This window comes from Panthera uncia, chromosome X (genome assembly GCF_023721935.1).
Source record: "Panthera uncia isolate 11264 chromosome X, Puncia_PCG_1.0, whole genome shotgun sequence".
Classification (NCBI taxonomy): Eukaryota; Metazoa; Chordata; class Mammalia; order Carnivora; family Felidae; genus Panthera; species Panthera uncia.
This window is the reverse complement of record NC_064817.1, coordinates 93,711,866-93,734,013: the sequence shown is the minus strand read 5'-3', so window position 1 is coordinate 93,734,013 and position 22,148 is coordinate 93,711,866. Positions and strand designations below refer to the sequence as shown.

Below are 22,148 nucleotides of genomic sequence, written 5' to 3'. Positions count from 1 at the left end.
CTCGACGCGGGGCTCAAAACCACAAACTGCGAGATCATGACCTGAGTCAAAGTCAGTCGCTTAACGGACTGAGCCGCCCAGGTGCCCCCATTCAGCATGTCTGACATTGGAAACAGCCTTGGTAATGATGGTTTGGGAGGACCGAACCGACTATGGCACTTTAGAGGCTAATCTATTTCCGTTACACTTGTAATATCCTCATTGTTTTTCCTGATTATAAACATGATACGTACTAATAGAAAATCAAATAATACAAACTCGAAGAAGTAGAAATGAAAAGCCTGCCAGAAAGTGGGCTGGGGCGGAGTAAGATCCGCCCAGGGATGGAGTAAGGGTGGATCCAGATCCAGGGATTTGTAATAAAAAGCGGTGTTTTCTCCATACTGACGGGGCCATTTGGGCACAGATATGTCCGTGCAACCTCATTAAAGCAGAACACCAGGATGCCATACTCAGGGTGCATGGTCAACTACGAAGAGCAGTGATTCAGGCCACATCCTGGGGAAAGCCACTATTTAAAAGATGTAGGAGCAGGGCACCTGGGTGGCTCAGACCGTTGAGCATTTGGCTCACGTCATGATCTCATGGTTCGTGAGCTCGAGCCCCACATGGGGCCCACTGCTGTCATCGCAGAGCCCGCTTCGGATCCCCTGCCCCCCCCCCACCCCTCCACCACTCATGCTCTCTCTCAAAAATAAATAGATTAAAAAAAAAAAAGATGTAGGAGCAAGAGGGAGATTGAGCCAGGCTAGAAAGAGGCGTGCTTAGGAACTTACGCTTTGCTCTCAGACCTGAGTTCAGATCCCAACTTGCACTTACTAGCCCAGAGATCTTGGACAAACATTTTGTGCTGCTCTCAGCCTAATGTTGTGGCTGGTCCGGCCCCTGTGGTTCTTACGCTAACGAGATGCCTTCAGCAATAACCATCAGGAAATTTGAGGACCAAAAAGGTTTATTATTCACAGGTCCTGGTTCTGCTTTTATCTAGATGGGGGGTTTAGGCCCAGGCTTTGGTGGGCTGGCTCTAGATCGGTGACTTTAAAACATAAGATCGTGAATTTAAAGCGCTGGAAGAGAAAAGCGAATGGCCCAAATGGTCACATATGGAAATCAACCAAGATTTCTGAAACAAAGGAGCCCGGTGGGGGGTGGAGGGCGGGCGCGGAGGGGTGGCTGGCTCTTTACCTTTAGGTGGCTGGCAACCCGTGTTTTTTCGAGATAATCATTCATCTCTGAAGTGGATGTCTCCAGCACTTGCATTGCAAAAAAGAAACACCAACTCTCTGGAGCTTACACTGCAAGACACTTCCATTCTTTTTTTTTTTTTTCTTTTAGTTTTTTTTTTAATGTTTTTATTTTTGAGACAGAGAGAGACAGCATGAGCAGGGGAGGGGCAGACACAGAAGCCGAAGCAGGCTCCAGACTCCGAGCTGTTAGCACAGAGCCCGACGCGGGGCTCGAACTCACGGAGTGTGAGATCATGACCTGAGCCGAAGTCGGATGCTTAACCGACTGAGCCACCCAGGCGCCCCAAGACACTTCCATTCTTTAGGGCTCAGTTTTCTCACCTGTAAAGTGGGGATGACGATAATACCAGTGCCTACCCTAGAGGGTTGTGGGGAGGCACAGTTGACAGGTCTGGTGTGCAAAATGCTTAAACAGTGCCTGGCACAGTAACTCAAGAACAGAAAATATTGTTATGATCATGACTTTTATTGGTAGAAGAATCGAGGGAGAGTTGTACCATGTAGCATCTGGGGAGGGAATAATAAATGGAACTGAAAAATATCTACTGGGTTTGGCAACATGAAGGTCACTAGTACATTAAGGAATAACAATTCCAGGGAGGTTGTAGGTAGAAGTTCAATTGCCATGAGTGAATGGAAGGTAAGCAAATAAAGGCATCAGAATAGCAGAAAGAGGGACGCCTGGGTGGCTCAGTCGGTTAAGTGTCCAACTCTTGATTTCGGCTCGAGTCATGGTCTCGCGGTTCCTGAGTTGGAGGCCCGCGTTGGATCCCCTGCTTGGGATTCTCTCTCTCCGCCACCCCTGCACCTCTCTTGTGCGCTCTCTCTCTCTTTCTCAAAATAAATAAATAAAACTTTAAAAAAAGTAGCAAAACAATAGTACTGGGGCGCCTGGGTGGCTCAGTCAGTTAAGCATCCGACTTCGGCTCAGGTCGTGATCTCATGGTCCGTGAGTTCAAGCCCCGCATCGGGCTCTGTGCTGACAGCTGAGATCCAGGATCCTGTTTCAGATTCTGTGTCTCCCCCTCTCTCTGACCCTACCCTGTTCATGCTCTGTCTCTCTCTGTTTCAAAAATAAATAAACGTTAAAAAAAAATTAAAAAAAAAGGCAATAGAACAGAAAAGTGAGACCAAAATCAAGTTCTTGTTTACATGGGAGTTTGCATATGTAAGTCAGCAGGGAATGGATGGACTATTCAGGAAATTGTGCTGGGAAAATAGGCCATCCGGGCTTCTGGGTGGCTCAGTCAGTTAAGCTTCCGACTCTTGATCTCTGCACAGGTCATGATCTCACTGTTCGTGAGTTCGAGCCCCTTGACCGGGCTCTGTACTGAAGGTGCAGAACCTGCTAGGGCTCGGTCTCTTTCCCCCTCCCCCCTCAAAATAAATAATCTTTAAAAAAAAAAAAAAGAAAATAGGTCACCCTTTAGGAAAAAATAAAACGAGACCCTCCCACACAAACACTGGCCACAAAAATAGATTCCAGTTGGATTAAAAACAAATTCTAAAAATATAAGAGAAAATATAGGAGAATATTTTTATAGCTTTAGGGGTAGAAAATGCTTTTCTAATTGTGACACAATCCAAAAACCATATAAGAGAAGACCGACAGATTTAAACTTATTAAAATTAAAAAACCACCCTTTGTATTGAAAGATACTATAAACAAAAGTAAGAACAGACTACACACGGGGAGGAGATAATTGCAACCTATGCCACAGACAAAGGATCTTTCTTAATTGTAAAAAGAGCTTCTACAATTCAGTGAGACGCAGGTAATTGACAGAAGGGGCAACGTAAATGGCCAATTAACATATGAAATGATGCTCACCCAAGGTCACGGTGATTAGGGAAGGCAAAAGGAAACCATGAAATAGATCTTTCATCCATCAGATTTGCAAAAAATAAAAGATAAAAATGCAATGGCTGCTAACACCAGCTGATTTCATTTATGTTGCCGGGAATGTAAATTGATACAGATTTTTTTAGAGGGCACATATGGTGAGATCTGTCAAAATTTTCAATGCGAAAACCTTATGCTCCAGCAATTCCACTTTTAGGTATACGGCCTAGAGAAACGACTGCACACTTCATGACAAGTGTATTCGCTGCAGCGCTGGATAGGGGAATAAAAAACTCTTGTAAACACTTTAAATTTCCACCAACAGAGCCACGAAGTGAGCCGTGGTACCGCCGCCCCAGGGCATTGTATTTGGCAGTTGAAAAGAATGTGGTAGGTCTGCGTAGACTCACAGGGACATGGCATTAAGTGAAAAGAGAAGTTACAGAATGAGACACAGATCGTGATGCCATTGGTATAAATCCACCTTTCACAATAAGACAGCAAACACATCCCCCCCCCCCCCCGCCCCGTATGAATGCACAGAAAAAAAGATCGGCAAGGAGAATCAACAAACTAGGAGAGGAGAGTGAGTACATGTATCGGTCACATAGTTAAAAATACATTTAGAACAGAGTGAAGTTTAAAAAAGGGAAGCAGATAAAGTGGGCGTACACCGCTCGTTTAAAAAGCTTTCCTGGACTGGGAGAAAGAGATAAGGCACTGTCTAGGGGGAGGCAAAGAGGTCAGGGGCGACTTCTTTTTTGTTTTTTAAAGTTTATTTTTTGCAGTCCTCTCTGCGCCCAACATGGGGCTCGAACTCACGACCCCGAGATCGAGAGTCGCATGCTCCTCCAACTGAGCCGGCTGGGCGCCCCATGGGTGATGTTTTTGAGGCAGAGAGAGAGATGATGATGATGATGATGGTGATGATGATGATGTTGAGGGCTTGAACAGGAGCAGAAGCTTTGAGGATGTGAGAGAAAGAATCCACAACACGGAGCAACTAAATCGTTGTGGGGGATCTAGCACGAGTTAGCCAACTGGCACACAGTGGGGATTCGGTACCTATTTGTCGAGTGAACGAAATCTATATTGATGGGAAACATAAAACAAAGAGAACCCTTCTGAGTGTTTACCTTTCAAGACCAAACGTATCCATCGAACGTGTCAGCTAGGATGCCGACGACGAGGGTAGACAATAGCCTACGACGTGCTGAGTGCAACGGAGATGAAGGTGTTGCTAAAAGAGTGGTTCACGGGGGCGCCTGGGTGGCTCGGTCGGTTAAGCGTCCGACTTCAGCTCAGGTCATGATCTCGCGGTCCGTGAGTTCGAGCCCCGCGTCAGGCTCTGTGCTGGCTGCTAAGAGCCTGGAGCCTGTTTCGGATTCCGTGTCTCCCTCTCTCTCTGCCCCTCCCCCGTTCATGCTCTGTCTCTCTCTGTCTCAAAAATAAATAATCGTTAAAAAAAAATTAAAAAAAAAAAAAGAGTGGTTCACGTCGTGAGTTATGGGGTTCGGCCCGGGCTGAAGGGCATGAGGCCAACAGGGGGCTGACAGCCAGTGAGATAACAGTGGTCAAGGCCCCAGAGGACTCCATGAGGTGAAAGACCGGGTTTAGGAGGATCGGAGGGGCAAGGGGGTTGGAAAGATGTGAGCCTGTGGTCAGAGAGCGGGGTGTTAGAGGCAGGATGTCTTGGGTGAAGCTGGTCTGGCTAATGGTAAGGCATGGAGTTGGCTGCAGCAGGGGGAGGTGACAGTTGTGAAGTTCAGACAATCAAGGAATAAAGAGGCTAGAGGTTGATGGGTTGTCCGCAAGCACATTGCAGTCACCCAGAATGGGGACAAGGACTCTGGGTCAGGTGACACCAGAAGAGGGTGTCTGGGGGGCGGGGGCCGGTCGGTTAAGCGTCCGGCTCTCAGTTTCAGCTCCGGTCACGGTCTCACGGTTTGTGGGTCCGAGCCCTGCGTCGGGCTCTGTGCTGACAGCTCAGAGCCTGCTTAGGATTTTCTCTCTCTCCCTCTTTCTCTGCCCCTCCCCTGCGCGTGCTCTCTTTCTCTCTCTCTTAAAATAGACTTTTTTTTTTCTTTTTTAAGAGGAGGGTGGTGTGCGTGTCAAAAGGAGAAAGGGTTTTACACCGAGGTAGAGAGGAGTCCCAGTCCAGGAGTGGCACTGAGGGGCGGCACGAATGCCCACCCCGCTGACCCCAAGGCACACAGGCTGTGGGAGAACAAGCTGCCTGTGCTAGAGACGGCCGCCAGGTACAGATGCCCTCAGGGTTGCGGCATCCTGGGGTGGGGGGGGCGCGGAATTAGGTTTCCATTAGGGCAAAGAGGTAGGCAAGTTCTCTGAAAAGGAAGATGACCTAGGCCAACACTGCTTACACTTTAATGTCACACACAAGGCCTTGAGGCTCTTGAGAAAATGCAGATTCTGGTCCTGTAGGTCTGGGTTGGGGACTGACTGCATTTCCAGCAAGCCTTCAGCTGATGCCCGTGCCTGCGGTCCAAGGACCTCATGCCCGAGTGGCAAAGCCGTAGGCAACTGTGTTTATCATGGCTCAGTGGTGGTGGTGGGGGGGGGTAGGGTTCAAAGGGCATAGTGGGAGCGTGGTTTAAGGGGGGGGGGGGCGGGGGGGGGGGGGGGGGGGGGGGATGAGTCCAAGGAGGACAGAGCAGACTAGGGACGGGGGTAGAGGGAAGAAGAGGTGCCTGCAGGGATGATGATAGACTGAATTAGCTGTTATCACTTTGGGCATTGTTCCAGTAGACTTGACCTTGTGCCACCTTGGTTTTGCTGTCCGAGACGGTTGTGCTCAAGCACGGTGTCTGTGACCAGGCCTCGTGAGTCTCTGGCAGGGGAGGCTCGGTTGGCTGCGTCTGCACGGAGGACCGGCACACAGAGAATGCGTGTGCAATGCAGAGCAGGACACCAAAAGATGGCGCAGGATGGAATCTTCCAGACGGGCCAAGGTTTAAGGCAAGTGAGAAGAGTTATAGAGGCGGGAGATTCTGGTAGCAGTGAAACTAGAGGGCAGTGTTTTTAACAAGGGACTGGTCGGGGTGCCTGGGTGGCTCAGTCGGTTGAGCGTCCGACTTCGGCTCAGGTCATGATCTCGCGGTCCGTGAGTTCATGCCCCGCGTCGGGCTCTGGGCTGACAGCTCAGAGCCTGGAGCCTGTTTCAGATTCTGTGTCTCCCTCTCTCTCTGAGCCTCCCCCGTTCATGCTCTGTCTCTCTCTGTCTCAAAAATAAATAAACGTTAAAAAAAATTAAAAAAAAAAAAAGAAGGGACTGGTCAACAGTGTCAAGGAGGACGACCACTGAAAAGTGCTCGTTGAGAGGTAAAATCATTAGTTTTCTACACTATGTTTAAGAAACCCAAGGTCATCTGAAAAACAATTTTTTTAAGTTTATTTATTTATTTTGAGAGAGAGAGAGAGAGAGCGCGAGCGTGCACACAAATGGGGGAAGGGCAGAGAGAAAGAGAAACAGAATCCCAAGCAGGCTCTGAGCCATCAGCGCAGAGCCCGATGCGGGGCTCAAACTCACAAACTGTGAGTTCATGACCTGACCTGAGCTGAAGTCAGAGGCTCGACCGACTGAGCCGCCCAGTCGTCCCTCATAATCATAACTGTTTGAAAGTGAACCATTCAGTGCCATTTAATACATCCCCAGTGTCGCGCAGCCATCACGTCTGCCTCGTTCCAAAACATTCTTATCCCCCCCAGAATAACTCCCTTTCCCCTCTCCTCTTATTCCCTGGCAACTGCTATTCTGTTTTCTCTCCCTGTGACTTTGACTATTCTAGGCACGACATCTAAGTGGAATCGACACTGTTTGTCCTTTTGTGTCTGGTTTCTTTCACTTGAAGGGTGTTTTCAAGATTCGTCCCTACGGCAGCGCATATCAGTCTGTTCTTCCTTTTAGGGACTCAGTAACATCCCATTGTTTGGAGATCCAACATTTTATTCAGCCAGCCAGCGTTGATGGCCATTGGGTTGCTTTCACCTTTGGGCAGTTGTGAATAGCTCATTGTTCTTTTTCCACTCCCAGCTAGCTCCCTTGCCTTCTACCTACTGGAAATCTCCCCTGGACCATTACCTTTGTTATTCCTCTCTGGAATGCTCTTCTCCCAGATCCTTCATGGCTCTCTTATTTCCATTGGTGCTGCTCAAAGGTCACATTGCCAGGGAAGCCTTCCCGGTCACTTTTGTTTATTTATTTATTTATTTATTTATTAGCATTTATTCATTTTTGAGAGACAGAAACAGAGCACGAGAAGGGGAGAGGCAGAGAGAGAGGGAGACACAGAATCCAAAGCAGGCTCCAGGCTCCGAGCTGTCAGCACAGAGCCCGACGCGGGGCTCGAACCCACAAACTGTTAAGATCATGACCTGAGCCGAAGTCTGAAGCTTAACTGACTGAGCCAGCCAGGCGCCCCTCTCCTGGTCACTTTTTATCGCCATTATCTTATTGTCTTCACAGAACATATCACTATCTGAAAGGAGTAAGTAATAATGTCCAGGCAAGGAATTGTTTTGTGCTTTTGGCCTCCTTAGCTAGCCAGTGAGGCCTGGGGACTCATTCTCAGAATAATGGTCTTAAATGCCTAAAACACGACTCTTATACTAAAAATACAGTTCCCGAAATGTTTTCGAATTGTGACTTAGTAATCCACGTCCTTCTTTATTAGTTCCTAGAATATCTATACACAGGTCCACAACTCTCATCATTTAGAAGGTGTGTAAATATAAAGGCTATTTTGAGATATTTGCAACAACTGCGATAGGAAATCAACATATCGGTGATTTCCATTGACTGTGAAATCACACGTGCTGCTCAAATTCCTGTAGCTCGTTACGTACCCTTGTGCCTGAAGAAATTGCTAAGCTTTCGGGAGAGCTTAGTGGCAACGAGGTGGTTCTTTTCCTACCCCAAGTTCGTGGATCCTATGAATTCTATCCATAGGCCCCTTGGAGGTCCGTGGACCCCAGATGAAGAGCCTGTGCCCTAAAACATGAGTGACGATGAGGGGTGGGTTATGTTGGCGATGGGTTTTGGAGGAGATGGAAGAGATTGTAAGGAGGCGGGGAATGACGAGCAAGAAGAAAGGTGCCCTCTCCGCCCCTCCACAGAGCTCGGGTGTGAGAGATGTAGAACTGTCCAGCTGAGGTTTATGAGGGAAGCCGCGTCTTTGAAGGGGAGTTGGGTGTCACCCAGGAGAAGGGAACGTTTGTGCAGAGACTGTCTCCGGGAGTAAGGGGTTTTGTTTATCATGGACTGGAGACCAGTGAGCACAGCAGAGTGGGGTGGAACACTTACTCTATTCCAGATCAGCATGCTGGACACCGAGGACACACAGGTGAGTAAGACAAAGGTAGATCACCCCTTCAGGATTAGTCTAAACCGAACGCTGTGGGTTCATTGCCTGGTTTGGCTGGTCTGATCCAGGCACCGCTTCGGGGACCCCTAAGAGCCTGACACAGGAGCTGAAAGAGAGGCCCAGGGTATTACCAGGGACTGGGGTGGGGGGTAGAAAAAGCTCAAAATGCACTCTTTCCGCTCCTTTCATAGAACCAAAAAAATCAAGTAAAAAAAAAAAAATAAAAAGAAAAGAGTTATATAATGGAGACAAATGAGCCCATCACCCAAAAGTTAATTAGATAAGTCTAAGGGATGCACCAGCCCCCCCCACTCCTAATTCTTCAAGAACCTTCTAAGGATGTCTGCAACCAAGAGATTCTTGGATGCTGTTACCCTTCAGAATGATGTTTGGCTCAGAAGGATCAAAGGAAGAAAAAAAAGGATCTTATTTTTAGATTGTTCTCTGGAGCTCCAGAGATACCTTGCATGGATCTCTCCTCTGTATGTGGCTCTCAGAATCTAGGATTTGGTGATTCTTTTTTTTTTTTTTAAAGCTATTTTCCCTTCTCTACCGGGGGATCTTTCAAAAAGGCTCAAGTTGGGGGCCTCCTGCAGGTGGGAAGCGTTGGCTGGTCCCCGCACCCACTTTGATCACGTTTCCATCAAGCAGTGGGATCTGCAAACTCAGTTCCCTGGGGCTGGATGACAAACTTCTTCTAGCTTGAAGGGAGGAAGCCCCGGACACCGCAGACAGACCGGGAGATCAGAGAGACAGATCAGAGAGACGGGGAGATAAGAGCAGAGGCAAAGCCGAAGCAAAGCTGACCTAGTTAGAGCAGAAAGAGGCTGCAGGGGCGGCAGGAGTGGCCTGGGAGAAAAGAGACGAGCTTCCCAGGACAGGGAGGAGCAGAGGGCTGGCTCTTGTTTAAGACGCCCTGGCAGGACTTGGGGTCATAAAGGGGATTCTGCGTGGAGACTCAGTGAGCTCTGTGTGTGTGTGTGTGTGTGTGTGTGTACGTACATGTGTGGAGGGTGTGGAGGGGAGTGTCTTTACCAAATTTTGTCCAAATGCTTAGGTTTTAAAGTCACGCTCTTGAAGGAAATGAGAACCAGAAAACTATCTGGCCCTCGGGGGAGCCTCGTAGGCAGTGCCATGAACCCAGCAAGACTGAGCAGAGCCCAGAGCCTTCTGCCAACATTCCCCGTCCTGGCCACCCCCTGGGACCCAGCTCCCATACTAGGCGCTGGGGGGAGACGGAGGAAGCAAAGACGGGGGACCCAGTCTGGAGTGCGATCAGCACCTCCCTGACCCCCAGAGATGCCAGTGAGCGCCACACTGCATCGGGGCCCCATGGGGGCAGAGACGTGCCCGTCGTGGTCTCTGCCCCTCAGAGGGACGCAGTCTATTTGAGGGAACGGTGATCCTCGTGAAGCAAGAGTAAGCGATCTGAGGTCGCAGAAGGGGTTTCTGGCAGAGGCGGGGAAGGCCGTGCGGGAGAGAAGGTGGACATTCCATGGCTCCTGAGGTCTGGGAGGGCAGGATTGGGACGAGAAGAGAGAAGTGGGGCATTCCAGAGTGAAGGTACACGGATAGGCCTAAGTTTGGCTCCTGCGCAGACCAAGGAGGTGGCCGGCCTGACGGGATTGGAGGCCCATTGAAGGGAGATGGAGAAACCTAGCAGGATGTGCAGAGTCAGATTACCGAGGGCATTTTCAACTTCTAAAAGGGACTGGATCAGGGCGCCTGGGGGGCTCAGCCGGTTGAGCGTCCGACTTCGGCTCGGGTCACGATCTCACGGTTCGTGAGTTCGAGCCCCTCGTCGGGCGCGCCGCTGTCAGCCTGGCAGCGTAGAGCCCGCTTCGGATCCTCTGTCCCCCTCCCCCGCCCCTCCCCCGCTGTGTTCTCCCCCGAATGAATAAATATTAAAAACTAAACTAAGATAAAAGGGGCTGGATCGAAAGCCCAGCTTTGGCAGCCGTCAGGCCATTTCCCTGCTCCCCCCCCTTTAGCTACAAGCCTATCGTGGAATTCATCGACGCCCAGTTCGAGGCCTACCTGCAGGAAGAGCTGAAGATCCGCAGGGTCCTGCACGCCTACCATGACTCCCGAATCCACGCCTGCTTGTACTTCATCGCCCCCACGGGTCATTCCCTGAAGTCTCTGGACCTCGTGACGATGAAGAAGCTGGACAGTAAGGTGCGGGGGCAGGGGCGGGGGCAGGTGGGAAATCTAGCTTACTGGTCTCTTGTGCAACGCGGATGCCAGATTCCGGGAGAGGATTTGTGGCCTCCTCCCCCTCTCCTTCATTCCCTGTCCCTCAGACGGTGTCCCAGAAAGATGGTGTCATGGACCCAGGGCCCGTGTTGTGTGCTTCGCGATCTGTTTTGCCAGCGCTGGGCGTGGGTTTATCCTGAGCCATCTTTCGGCCCTGATCCCTCTTGGTTAGGAGAAGGCTGGATACAGGCAAGGCGGCCGGCTGGGTCTAGGGGGCTCAGCCCTTGGCAACGGAAAGGTGTTTTTCCTTTGCTCTAGTATTCACCGGCCCGTCCTAGGATCAAACGTGCAAAACTTGACTTTGAGAGTTACTGTTCTCTATGATCCGTAATTATTTCAACAGTGACCGCTGTTGCTTGTCAAATCCTCGTCCTATGCCACTCCCGTGCGGGGACCTCATGGAACATCTCCTTGGATTCCCACAACTCTGTAGGCAAACGCTATCATCCCCCATTTACAGAAGGGAAAACTGAGGCTCTAAGAGACTAATGACTTGTCTGTTGTCATATAGCCAGCTCCCGGCAGCATCTAGATTCGAACTCGGATCTGTGACACCAAGTTATATGATCTCCATTCCGGAGAAAGGTGGGGGGGGGGGGGTCAGGCATGTCCCGCTTTAAGAGAAACTGGAAAATGTAAGTCCCACACCAGATTGGACAAGAATTCTTCATGTGAAAGGATTATTTCCTTTCTGAAAGAATCGATGCAGGATTCTTTTTTTTTTTTTTTTTAACGTTTATTTACTTTTGAGACAGAGAGAGACAGAGCATGAACAGGGGAGGGGCAGAGAGAGAGGGAGACACAGAATCCGAAACAGGCTCCAGGCTCTGAGCTGTCAGCACAGAGCCCGACGCGGGGCTCGAACTCACGGACTGTGAGATCATGACCTGAGCCGAAGTCGGAGGCTTAACCGACCAAGCCACCCAGGCGCCCCGATGCAGGATTCCTTAAAAAAAAAAAAAAAATACATTTCCTCCCTGACATTTCATATGTGCCTGGCACTGGGACCAGTACGTGAGATGCAATATTTTATTTTCCTCCTTCCAGTAATCCAGGGTGGCAGATACTATTATTCCCATTCACTCATGAGAAAACTGAGGCACAGAGAGCCTAGTAGGTTGCTCCGGGTCAGACAGCTTGTGATAGGTCTACGATTTGGACCTAGCTCTCTCTGACTCCAAGGAATTTTCACTTTACAAAAGTCTAATTTATATGCGCTATTTACTAGCACCTCGGCGCTAAAAACCGACATTCAGCTATGATCAAAACAGGAGTAATTTTTTTTCATTTTTTTGCAGCACGTAGCTCTCCAACCCGTGACTAACTGCCTGCTCTGGAAATGTCACCATGCCCTGCATGTCCTGTACAGGGCAGCAGAGAGCCACGCGCTGGTGGCCTGGTGGCTGGGTTGGGTTAAGTAGGCAGCCTTTGGCAGGTGTGTCTATGGGGACCAGGTGAAAAGCGACAAGGGGACCTGCTCTGCCTGCTGTCCCACCTTGGCTTTGACCTCCCCCCAACCAGCCTCCTGAATAGACTTCAAGAAAGGTGCCTGCAGGGTCCAGTCCTTTCACCTAGCACCGGAAACTGGCGGCAATCTCCAGAGGTTCTCCTAAGGCGAAGTGCCGAGCGGGCAGAGTTCATCTTCCAAGTGTAGGGCTCCTTTCGGGGCCCAAGCACCACCCACGCTGCCGCGCCGGAGCCTGCTGGCAGGAACGCCTGTGGTCTCCGTGTGAGCCTGAGCTTGGGTGTGCCCTGTCTCACGAAGGCATGTGCATTTCACGATTCTTTACTTTCCAGCAGCAGAAGCCTTGTGCCTTCTTGGAGTAATTTCAAGGAGCAGGGTTCAGGTGGATTGAACTTCGGGGTGGCCCTGGGCCCTCCCCCTGCTGTCTGAAATCAGACATGTCTACTTGCTTGCTTTATGCGGAAACTAACCGTGGAACTCGGGCAGTATAACACTTTTTGCATGAAGACTCGATCAGACTGTAACTGAGAGGGTCTCCTTCATCCAGCCGGGTTGGTCCATAAGTTTGCTGCCAGAAGGGGGCTGGGGGTGCATCTTTACCGAGCTCTGCCCTGCCTGCCCTCTCTGCCGTCACCCGAGTGGGTGGGTCACCGTCACAGTGACTGGGGCTAGCCTGCACTGGATAGGTTGGGACAATTCACTGTTAACAAGGAGTGACCACCTCCCCCGTCATCAACCACAGATTCTCAGCTGTCATCCTTCTGCTTTGAATCACCCGAGCAGTGGGGTGCTCGGTGGCTCAGTCGGTTAAGTGTCCCACCTTGGCTCAGGTCATGATCTCATGGTTCATGGGTTCAAGCCCTGTGCCGGGCTCTGTGCTGACAGCTCAGAGCCGGGAGCCTGCTTTGGATTCTGTGCCTCCCTCTCTCTCTGCCCCTCCCCTGCTCGTGCTCTGTCTCTTTCTGTCTCTCAAAAATAAACGTTAAAAAAAAAAAGGAATCACCCAAGCAGTGCTATTGATATTAAGATATCACACAGCTCATGAGCTTGGGTCTGAGCTGGTTAAGACTATGGGCTTAGGAATAAGGCTAAACTTGGATCTGGATCCCAGTTCTGCTACTTACCTGCTCTGTTGCCTTGGACAAGTTACTTAGCCTGTCTGTGCCTCAATTTCTCATTGTAAAACGAGAGGGTTGTTGTCAGGATGAGTTGGCTTAATCCATGTAAAGCACTTAGTTCAGTACTCAGCACTTAGCAAACAGCACCCATTGTCATTTATTCTATTGTAACCTGGCTACAGAGGTGGCCAGTCCTAGACCATTGGTTTGAGCTGTTCCTTCTGACAACTGGTGGAGGTCCTCTGTCACGCTATCAGCCACAGATCACCAGCAGTGATCCCACTTTGTTCCTTCCTTCCCTAGGTGAACATCATCCCCATCATTGCCAAATCAGATGCCATTTCTAAGAGTGAGCTAACGAAGTTCAAAATCAAAATCACCAGTGAACTTGTGAGCAACGGGGTTCAGATCTACCAGTTCCCGACAGATGACGAGTCCGTGGCAGAGATCAATGGAACCATGAACGTGAGTTCAACAGGGGTTCAACTTTCTGACCATTTGCTGTTTATTTGTATTATTATTATTTTTACAAACTAGCCATTAGACATCCCTGTCCGTTTTAGTGTCGTCAACTCTCGATCATCTGAGTCTCAGGGGTTTGTGAGGAAGGATCCAGAACCAAAACAGCTCCTCTCCCCTAGTGGTGGCTGCTTGAAAGCCTCAGAGATGTAGAGATTAATTGCCAGAGACCAAGGGAGGGAAAGGGCAACTTCAGGAAGAGTCTGGAGCCGGGAATTTGAACCTCTCCGGCCACCCTCCTCTTTGATGCCGCCTTGGTCTAAGCCAGCCCCCACGGGACCGCCAGAAAGGCAAACGGTCTTCATCTCTGACCCAAACAATGCCATGGCAACCACGGCCAAAAAGTTGGCTTGCTCCTGAGACTGCAGGATAATCCGTACTCGGAGAACGGAGCCCTCTGCCCCCAGGAGGAAAAATGACATATAGCCTCCGATTTGTCTGGTGACTAGAGAAATGTTCTTTTTAAGTTTCGGGGTTATGCTTTGCTTTATTAAGTGTGAATGAATCAAAAAAACCACCTCGACTTGCCATCTTTCCTCTCCTTTCTCATTTCCGCCCCCCGCCCCCAACTGGAGGAATGAGTAACGAGGGACGGCGGGGAGTCCTCGTGCTTCTTTACAACGTGTTGATGCTGTTGCTGTGAAATCTTCAATGTTGTGATTTCAAGGAGACAGCTAATGGCTTTCAGAAAGCCTCTGCTTTGGGAACAGATTTTTTTTTCCTCCCTGTTGAGAGGCATCAGTTTTTCCTGATGACATAATGCCTGGGTATAGCCAAACTCAGGAAAGCCTGGTAATAAAAGCCGTTTTTAGAAAACTTCCCTGCCGCCGCTGCCCCCAAGTTATCATTATGGCATCAGCTGCCCACCTCCTATGAACTGGCCAACAAATGAGCGTAGCGGGGCGGTAAATCATTGTCTCCGCCTGACTTCCTGCCCATCCGTACACCTGAGATATGTTCGTGACGAGGAGTCCCTCATCATCTCTGACAAATCTGGCCCAGGGAGCGAGGCTCTGTGGCTTGTGATGGGCGGGGTTCTATCCTCTGACCGATCTGAGCAGGAGAAAGAAGGGGGGGGGTGAACAGACAGATGGGTGCTTATTCTCTCAAGCAGTCAGGGCGTGTTGATGGAAGCCAGGCTCTGTCATGAAAAAACCTGAAAGGGTGCCTGGCCTGCAGAACGAGGGGAGCCTAGAGAGAAGAGTCATGTGGTGTCACTGGCCCTGATGTCTGGAAACGTTCAGTCACCTCAGAGCATCAGGCCCCGTAGATAATGTTCAAACTTGGGTTCCCTGCTGGGGCGCCTGGGCGGCTCAGTCGGTTAAGCGTCCGACTCGTGGTTTCGGCTCAGGTCGTGATCTATCGGTTTGTGAGTTCAAGCCCCGCATCGGGCTCCACGCTGAGGGTGCAGAGCCTGCTTAGGATTCTCTCTGTCTCCCTCTTTCTCTCTGCCCCTGCTGTGTGTTCCCTCTCTCTCTCTCTCTCGCTCTCTCTTTTTCAAAATAAATAAACTTTAAAAATTATTATTATTTAAAAGAATTTTTTTAATGTTCATTTATTTTTGAGGGAGCGAGAGAGGGGCGGAGAGGGAGGGAGACACAGAATCCGAAGCAGGCTCCAGGCTCTGAGCTGACAGCACAGAGCCCGACGTGGGGCCCGAACTCACGAACCGGGAGATCATGACCTGAGCTGAAGTGGGATGCTCCACCCACTGAGCCACCCAGGTGCCCCTAAACTTAAAAAAATTATTAAAAAAAACCCTTGGGTTCCCTACAGCTACCTACAGGTAGCTTTCAGGCTTGCGGTTTGCTTTGCTAAGAACAAATAAGGTAAAGAGTTCCCCGCAATCTCGACGCATCCCCCAAAACGACCTCTCACTCCTTTGCAGGTCAGGAGTGACAGTCATTTGGGGCTCAGCTTCAAGGTTGGAAACTTCTCACGCTCTGAAGCCGCGGTTCTCAGCCACGCTGCTGTGGCTTCGAAGAGGTTCTGGGTCATTCCTTATAAGCGTACCAGTGTTTCACTTTGAAAAACTAAATTTGAGCGGCTTTAGGGTTACCCCTATAATAACACCACTCAGCACCCATTCCCCGACATCCCGCTATGCTTTTTTGAGCGGAAAAGCACAGGCCTGGACTTGGGCAATGTCCACGGGAGGGGGGCATGCATGTGAATGCCCCTTGTGAGGGGCAGAAATGGTGGGGAGTGGCTGCTCTGAAATACATATACGGGATTGCTCAGCCTGTCGGCCACCGGAACAGCCGTGTCAAAAGCCCCCAAGGTCTTCGGACAAGCTGTGGTGTACAGGGCCGTGTCATCAGAAACCCGGGCGTGGGTGGCAGGAGGGATGGGTGCTGGCCTTTCAATCCTGGATTTGACTCCAGCCCCATAGCCTCAGCCACCCCAGCCAGTTGTCACGGGGACTGGTTTGGAGGAAGTAGAAGAAGCCTCTTGCCTAAGTGGAGAAGAGTGTGCGGCCATCCCGCCGCTCCCCGCTAGGGATTTTCACGGCAGGAAATAAGAGTAATGAGTTCACAGCCTCTGCCTTGGCTTATGGGTGGGTCTGAGAAACCACTTCAGATTGGGGGTCGGCGAGAGAAGGGCGTTGAGAGGTCTGGCTGCCCGCCGCTTTCAACCCTTGCTCTGCTAACTCTCAGGGTTGTGGACGTGAATACTAAAAATTGCGGGGCGCCTGGGCGGCTCAGTCGGTTAAGCGTCCGACTTCGGCTCCAGTCGTGATCTCGCGGTTCGTGAGTTCGAGCCCCCTGTCAGGCTCTGTGCTGACAGCTCAGAGCCTGGAGCCCGCTTTGGATTCTGTGTCTCCCCCCCTCTCTCTGCCCCTTCCCCAGTCACGCTCTGTCTCTCTCTCAAAAATAAAATGAACATTAAAGAAATTGTGGTTTATGTCCACAATGGAATACTACGTGGCAATGAGAAAGAATGAAATCTGGCCTTTGGTAGGAACGTGGATGGAACTGGAGAGTGTGATGCTAAGTGAAATAAGTCATACAGAGGAAGACAGATACCATATGTTTTCACTCTTATGTGGATCCTGAGAAACTTAACAGAAGACCATGGGGGAGGGGAAGGAAAAAAAAAGCTAGGGAGGGAGGGAGCCAGACCATTAGAGACTCTCAAAAACTGGGAATAAACTGAGGGTTGATGGGGGGGTGGGATGGGGGGAAAAGTGGGTGATGGGCATGGAGGAGGGCACCTGTTGGGATGAGCACCGGGTGTTGTATGGAAACCAAGTCGACAATAAATTTCATATTAAAAAAAAGAATGAAAAAAAAAATACTAAAAATTGCTACGTTGTTCACATTGACAGTTGTTCTCTGAATGGCTCAAACCACAGCCAGGGGCCAGGAAATAAGCCCAGCTACTTGACTCGGCTCAGTTGGCTGGCCATCTGTGAGGTCTTGGGTTTGGCTCCCCCAAAGGCACACGACCCCGGTGAGGGCACGTGGGTGACGTCACCAGTAGCGTCGCAGGGAGACCCACAGCCGGCAGCCTCTCCCTTCTCCTGAGGCGGCAGTGCCATTTCCAACGTTGGCGCGTCCTTCGGCGAGCATCACCAGTCAGAGCCTGAAATGGGAAATCTTGTCCACCCTGGGAGGAAGCCACTCCTGATTGGGTTATTATCAGACAAGGAATAAACGGTCCTGACAGTCTCCATTTCACCAGGCTGAGGCGAACGGTCATCCAGCCTCCCGAGCGTAATGGTTGTACTGGAGCAGGAATAGAACAATTCGTGCCAATTGGATCATCAAACACTTTATTTTTTTAAGTTCGGTTAGGATCCTACTTTTTTTTTTTTAATTTTTAAAGTTTATTTATTTTGAGAGAGAGAGAGAGGGCACAAGCTGGGGAGGGGCAGAGAGAAGGAAAGACAGAACCTCAAGCCGGCTCTGCACCCTGAGCGCAGAGCCCGGGGTGGGCCTCGAACTCACAAACCGTGAGATCGTGACCTGAGCCGAGATCAAGAGTCGGATGCTTACCTGACTGGGCCACCCAGACGCCCTACACCAAGTACTGTAAAACATACTGAGAGGAATTTAGGGTAGACACGAGGTGAATCTGAGAACAGACTCCCAAGAGGAGGCTTGAGAGTATCTCTTGCGTTTCCTGGGACTAGGGCTTCTGACACCTGGGGGGCAAATCTGCCCGTGGTTCAGCCACCGCACCATCTTGTGGCCTTCAGAGTCTCCTCCCTGGGCCCCCACATACAAAGTGCCACCCCCGGGAGTGTGGTTGGTTGGTTTAGCGTCTCCCCGCTCTGCTCGACTTCCTCCTGGTTGTCAAAGCCACCGGGCTCTCAAGAGTGGCAGAAGGAGAGCCAGACAGAGCCCGGCCCCGTGATTCCCTGCCCTTCATTAGATGGCTTCCAGCGGATGCCATCTAAGCCAGGAGGCAGAGCGCAGGCTCCTGTGGGTGGCTGGGAGAGGCTGGCAGCTAAAGCGCCGTGTCCTTCCTGCCCCCCAGGAAGATTTGGGCCTGGGACTTAGGGACCTAGACAGGTCGCTTCCCCCAAATCACGAATGGGGTGTATGATAACCGCCCAGTAGGGCTGTTGAGACAAGCCAGTGAAATCTGCCTGGGGGCCCTCGGAAGTGATACCCTTGCATATACTTATCCGGACAGACTTGGATGCCAGTTGCAAAGTGTGCTGTGGGAGGTCTCAGGAGCCCTCTGAAGCTGCCTTGGTGGGGGCTGTGTCTTGGAGCGGGGACAGATAAAATGACAGCGCTGTAAGGCAGAGGGGAAGCAAGTGACCCCATCATTCTAACTAACAGTGTCTTGTGGAGATAAAAGTAACAGGCCCAAGGGAATAAAAACCTGACGTTTTTTATGCCTTTATTCTCTTCTTGGTGTTTTTTTTTTTTTTCTCCTTTCCTCTAGAACCCAGAGAAGTCCCTCCCACTTGACATGCCCTCCTCCATCACTTTCAGCTGAGAGCCGGGGGTGCGTGAGAAAGATACAAGGCGGTTCTCTTTCTCACCTCCTCCCTCGGTCTAGCCCTCAGGCATCGCCGCCCTCTGGCACTTTTGTGTCACGTGGCTGAAGCTTTGGAACCTCTTCTGTGCAAGAGAGACAGCATTTTCCCAGAAAGTGTTGGAGGGTGGATTTGAGGTTCCCAACATGTCTTGGGGCCCTGAGTGGGAATGAATTGTGCCCCGATGTCCCTCCTACAAAGCCGGGTGGCAGAAGTCAGGGAGGCTCTGGCCCTTGGGCAGGGTTTTCAGGACTTCATTGCCCCCTGAATTTTTCCAGAATTGAACTGCTTCTTATAATCTGGCCTTGCCCGGCCAAGTTCACCCCAGGGTTTAGAGTGCTCAGCCCATCTGCTGCTCGAACCCCCTACATGGGAGTGGCAGACCAGTGGTGGGCTTTGAAGCCAGATAGACCCTGGGTTCCGTCCCTGGCTCTGGTCCTTACTATGGTGTCTCTGCTGGCACCTGGGCCTCAGTTTCCTTCTCTATAAAATGGGGATAATAATACCTAACTTCACAGTGCTGTTGGAAAGATTCAATTGTTACTACCTCCTCTGTGAAGCCCGCTTAGATTTCACGAAGTCAGCTGCTCCCTCCTCTGTTCCTGCAGCTCTTGAATCTCTGTTTATAATCTAGACTTTACTGTAGTATTATTGCTGGCATGTCTTTCTCCCCTACCAGACTGTGCGCTCTCCAGGGGCAGGCTCTGAGCCTTCTCAACGTGGTACTGCTAATGCCTAGCACATAGCAGGGGCTCAGTAAATATTTGTAGAATGCATGAGGAAGCAAATGAGTCCAAATATCTGAGACTGAGGCCTATTTCTCCAAGCAGGCCAAGGAAGCTTCCCCCAGCGGACTTTTACTTGTCTGTGTAAAGCCCTTTGGGGTAAAGCCCCACCCAGGATCACCTGGTTTGTAAACACTATTTTAGTCAGTGGCTCCACTTGGCCAGTGGTCCCGGCACTTGTAACCTGGCCAGCTCCCTGGGAGACAGGGCGCTGTGTTCCCCAAGCTCCACGCTACCAGTTGGGGTTAGCTGCCTTTTCTCTGACCTACAAAACCTTCAGCAAGCGGACCTAGGTCCTCATTACTCCTGCAAGCACCACGCTCATACCCCTGGGTGTACTTTGTCTTTCTTTCCTCCCTACTATTTTCATGGCCCTGCTACTGCCATTCATGGAGTGTTTATTAAGCACCTACTATGTGTGGGCACGGGACCATACATTTGAACCTTTGGTCATATTCTGTCTTAGACGAGTCTGGGTATGTAAGTCAGGTGCCCCCAACAAGATTGTAAGCTCCTAGAGGGTGAGGGAGTGTGTCTTCTACTTCTTTTGCTTCCCTTACAGCACCTAAAACAGAACCCAGCACAGTCATGGGCATGTGGGAAAATACTTGTGGACTTGACTTCTAGGCTCAAGAGTTCACTGTGAGCTCTTGCTCCGGGGAAGGATGAGAACAAGGAGTATACAGCTCAGTCACCGGTATGTACCGGTTTCCAGGGGCTCTCACCCTCTGGGAGGGGGCGGTGATCCTAGCCCCCTCGGTCCCCTTGAGCCTCTCTATCCACACGTAGGTGCCTCATCCCACTCCCCCATCTTCCAAAGGCTTCCCCCATCAGCACCTGTGAATTCTGAATAACAAGCTAATCGTTGTATCTGCTCATTATTCTCCTTATTTTCCACCTTCGCGTGTTCTGTATGCATTCAGCCATGTCAATATCACCTGCTGTGAATTTCTGAACAGGAGAAGCCTGGGTGAGGCCTCTTATGCCCACACAGCTCGGAGCTTAAGAAATGCCTCTTGGGGCACCTGGGTGGCTCAGTCGGTTAAGCATCCAACTTCAGCTCAGGCCATGATCTCACGTGTTCGTGAGTTCAAGCCCTGCGTCGGGCTCTGTGCTGACAGCTCAGAGCCTGGAGCCTGCTTCGGATTCTGTGTCTCCCTCTCTCTCTGCCCCTCCTCTGCTTGCACTCTGTCTCTCACTCAAAAATAAATAAATGTTTCTTAAAAATTAACAAAAAAGAAATGCCTCTTGATGACGACAGGGAGGGACACCACGGTATGAGGGCCCGAGGCCCCAGAGCCAGGCAGCAGTCGTATGGAGGGACGCTCGGTGTCTTTCCCCTGGAGCTCTGAGCTTTGGTTTGCCTTCTTTTGCAGGCGCACCTGCCGTTTGCTGTCATCGGCAGCACAGAGGAACTCAAGATAGGCAACAAGATGATGAAGGCACGGCAGTATCCTTGGGGCACGGTGCAAGGTGAGTGAGTCTCCAGGAGGCGGGGACAAGGGAGGCCCTACCGTCTGCATCTTTGCTTGTCTCCAGCCTCTGTGTGACCAGTGTCTAACTCGTCCCGGGTCTCTACCCATTCGGCTTGGGCTTCAAACAGCCACAGGCAAGCTCTGGCCCCATACCTCGATTCTCTGCCACGAGCCAGCTCTCTTTGTCTCTAATGGAGAAAGCGTTCCCAAAACAAAAACAAATGTACAAGGTGAAGCAAGGTAAGGAGCGTGCCAAGGAAGCGTGTGTGTTGGCCCGAGTGTACCAGGAGATGTACCAGAATATAGCAAATGATTAACAAACAACCCAGATACCCGTCCAAAACAGATTGGATGAGCTGCAAAGCATTCCTATCATGGGATATTAGACAGTGGTGACAACGCATGGGTTACAGTTACTTCTACATAAATGAATCTCAGAAACATAACGTGGGATTAAATAAATCATAGAAGAATACATGATGCCATTTATATGAATTCCGGAAGTAGACAAAACTAAACAAGATAAATATATTTTTAGGAATTCATACGTAAGTGCCAAAACTATAAGGAAAAATGAAGGATGATAAAGCCCAAAGTCGGGATAGTGCTTAAGTCCCGTTTCAAGACCAGGAAGGGACACGAGGTGTGGGTACTATTTCACCTGGGTTGTACATACAGTGGTATTCATTTTTACTTCTTTATTTCGGTATATATATAGGATTATTTTACAATTTAAAAACTGATGTATTAGGGTGCCTGGGGTGGCTCAGTTAAGCGTCCGACTTTGGCTCAGATCATGATCTCACGGTCCGTGGGTTTGAGCCCCACGTCAGGCTCTGTGCTGATAGCCCAGAGCCTGGACCCTGCTTCAGATTCTGTGTCTCCCTCCCTCTCTCTCTCTCTGCCCTCCCCCACTTGTGCTCTGTCTCTCTCTGTCTCAAAAATAAATAAACATTAAAAAAAAACCAAACAAACCCAGACGTATTGTGGGGCGCCTGGTTGGCTCAGCCGCTTGAGCATCCGACTCTTGATTTTGGCTCAGGTCATGATTCCAGGGTCGCGGCAT

The 22,148-nt window shown here is 50.4% G+C and overlaps 1 protein-coding gene across 7 annotated transcripts in view; it reads left to right on the top strand.

The window, feature by feature from the left end:
• Positions 1–22,148, top strand: part of SEPTIN6 (septin 6) — a 67,783-nt gene that overhangs the window by 25,729 nt on the left and 19,906 nt on the right. For all 7 annotated transcript variants that reach the window (XM_049644782.1, XM_049644780.1, XM_049644777.1 and 4 more), the window contains 3 exons: positions 10,463–10,649; positions 13,614–13,775; positions 20,984–21,080. In XM_049644782.1, coding sequence (XP_049500739.1) covers positions 10,463–10,649; positions 13,614–13,775; positions 20,984–21,080 — 446 coding nt within the window. The remainder of the gene's footprint in view (positions 1–10,462; positions 10,650–13,613; positions 13,776–20,983; positions 21,081–22,148) is intronic.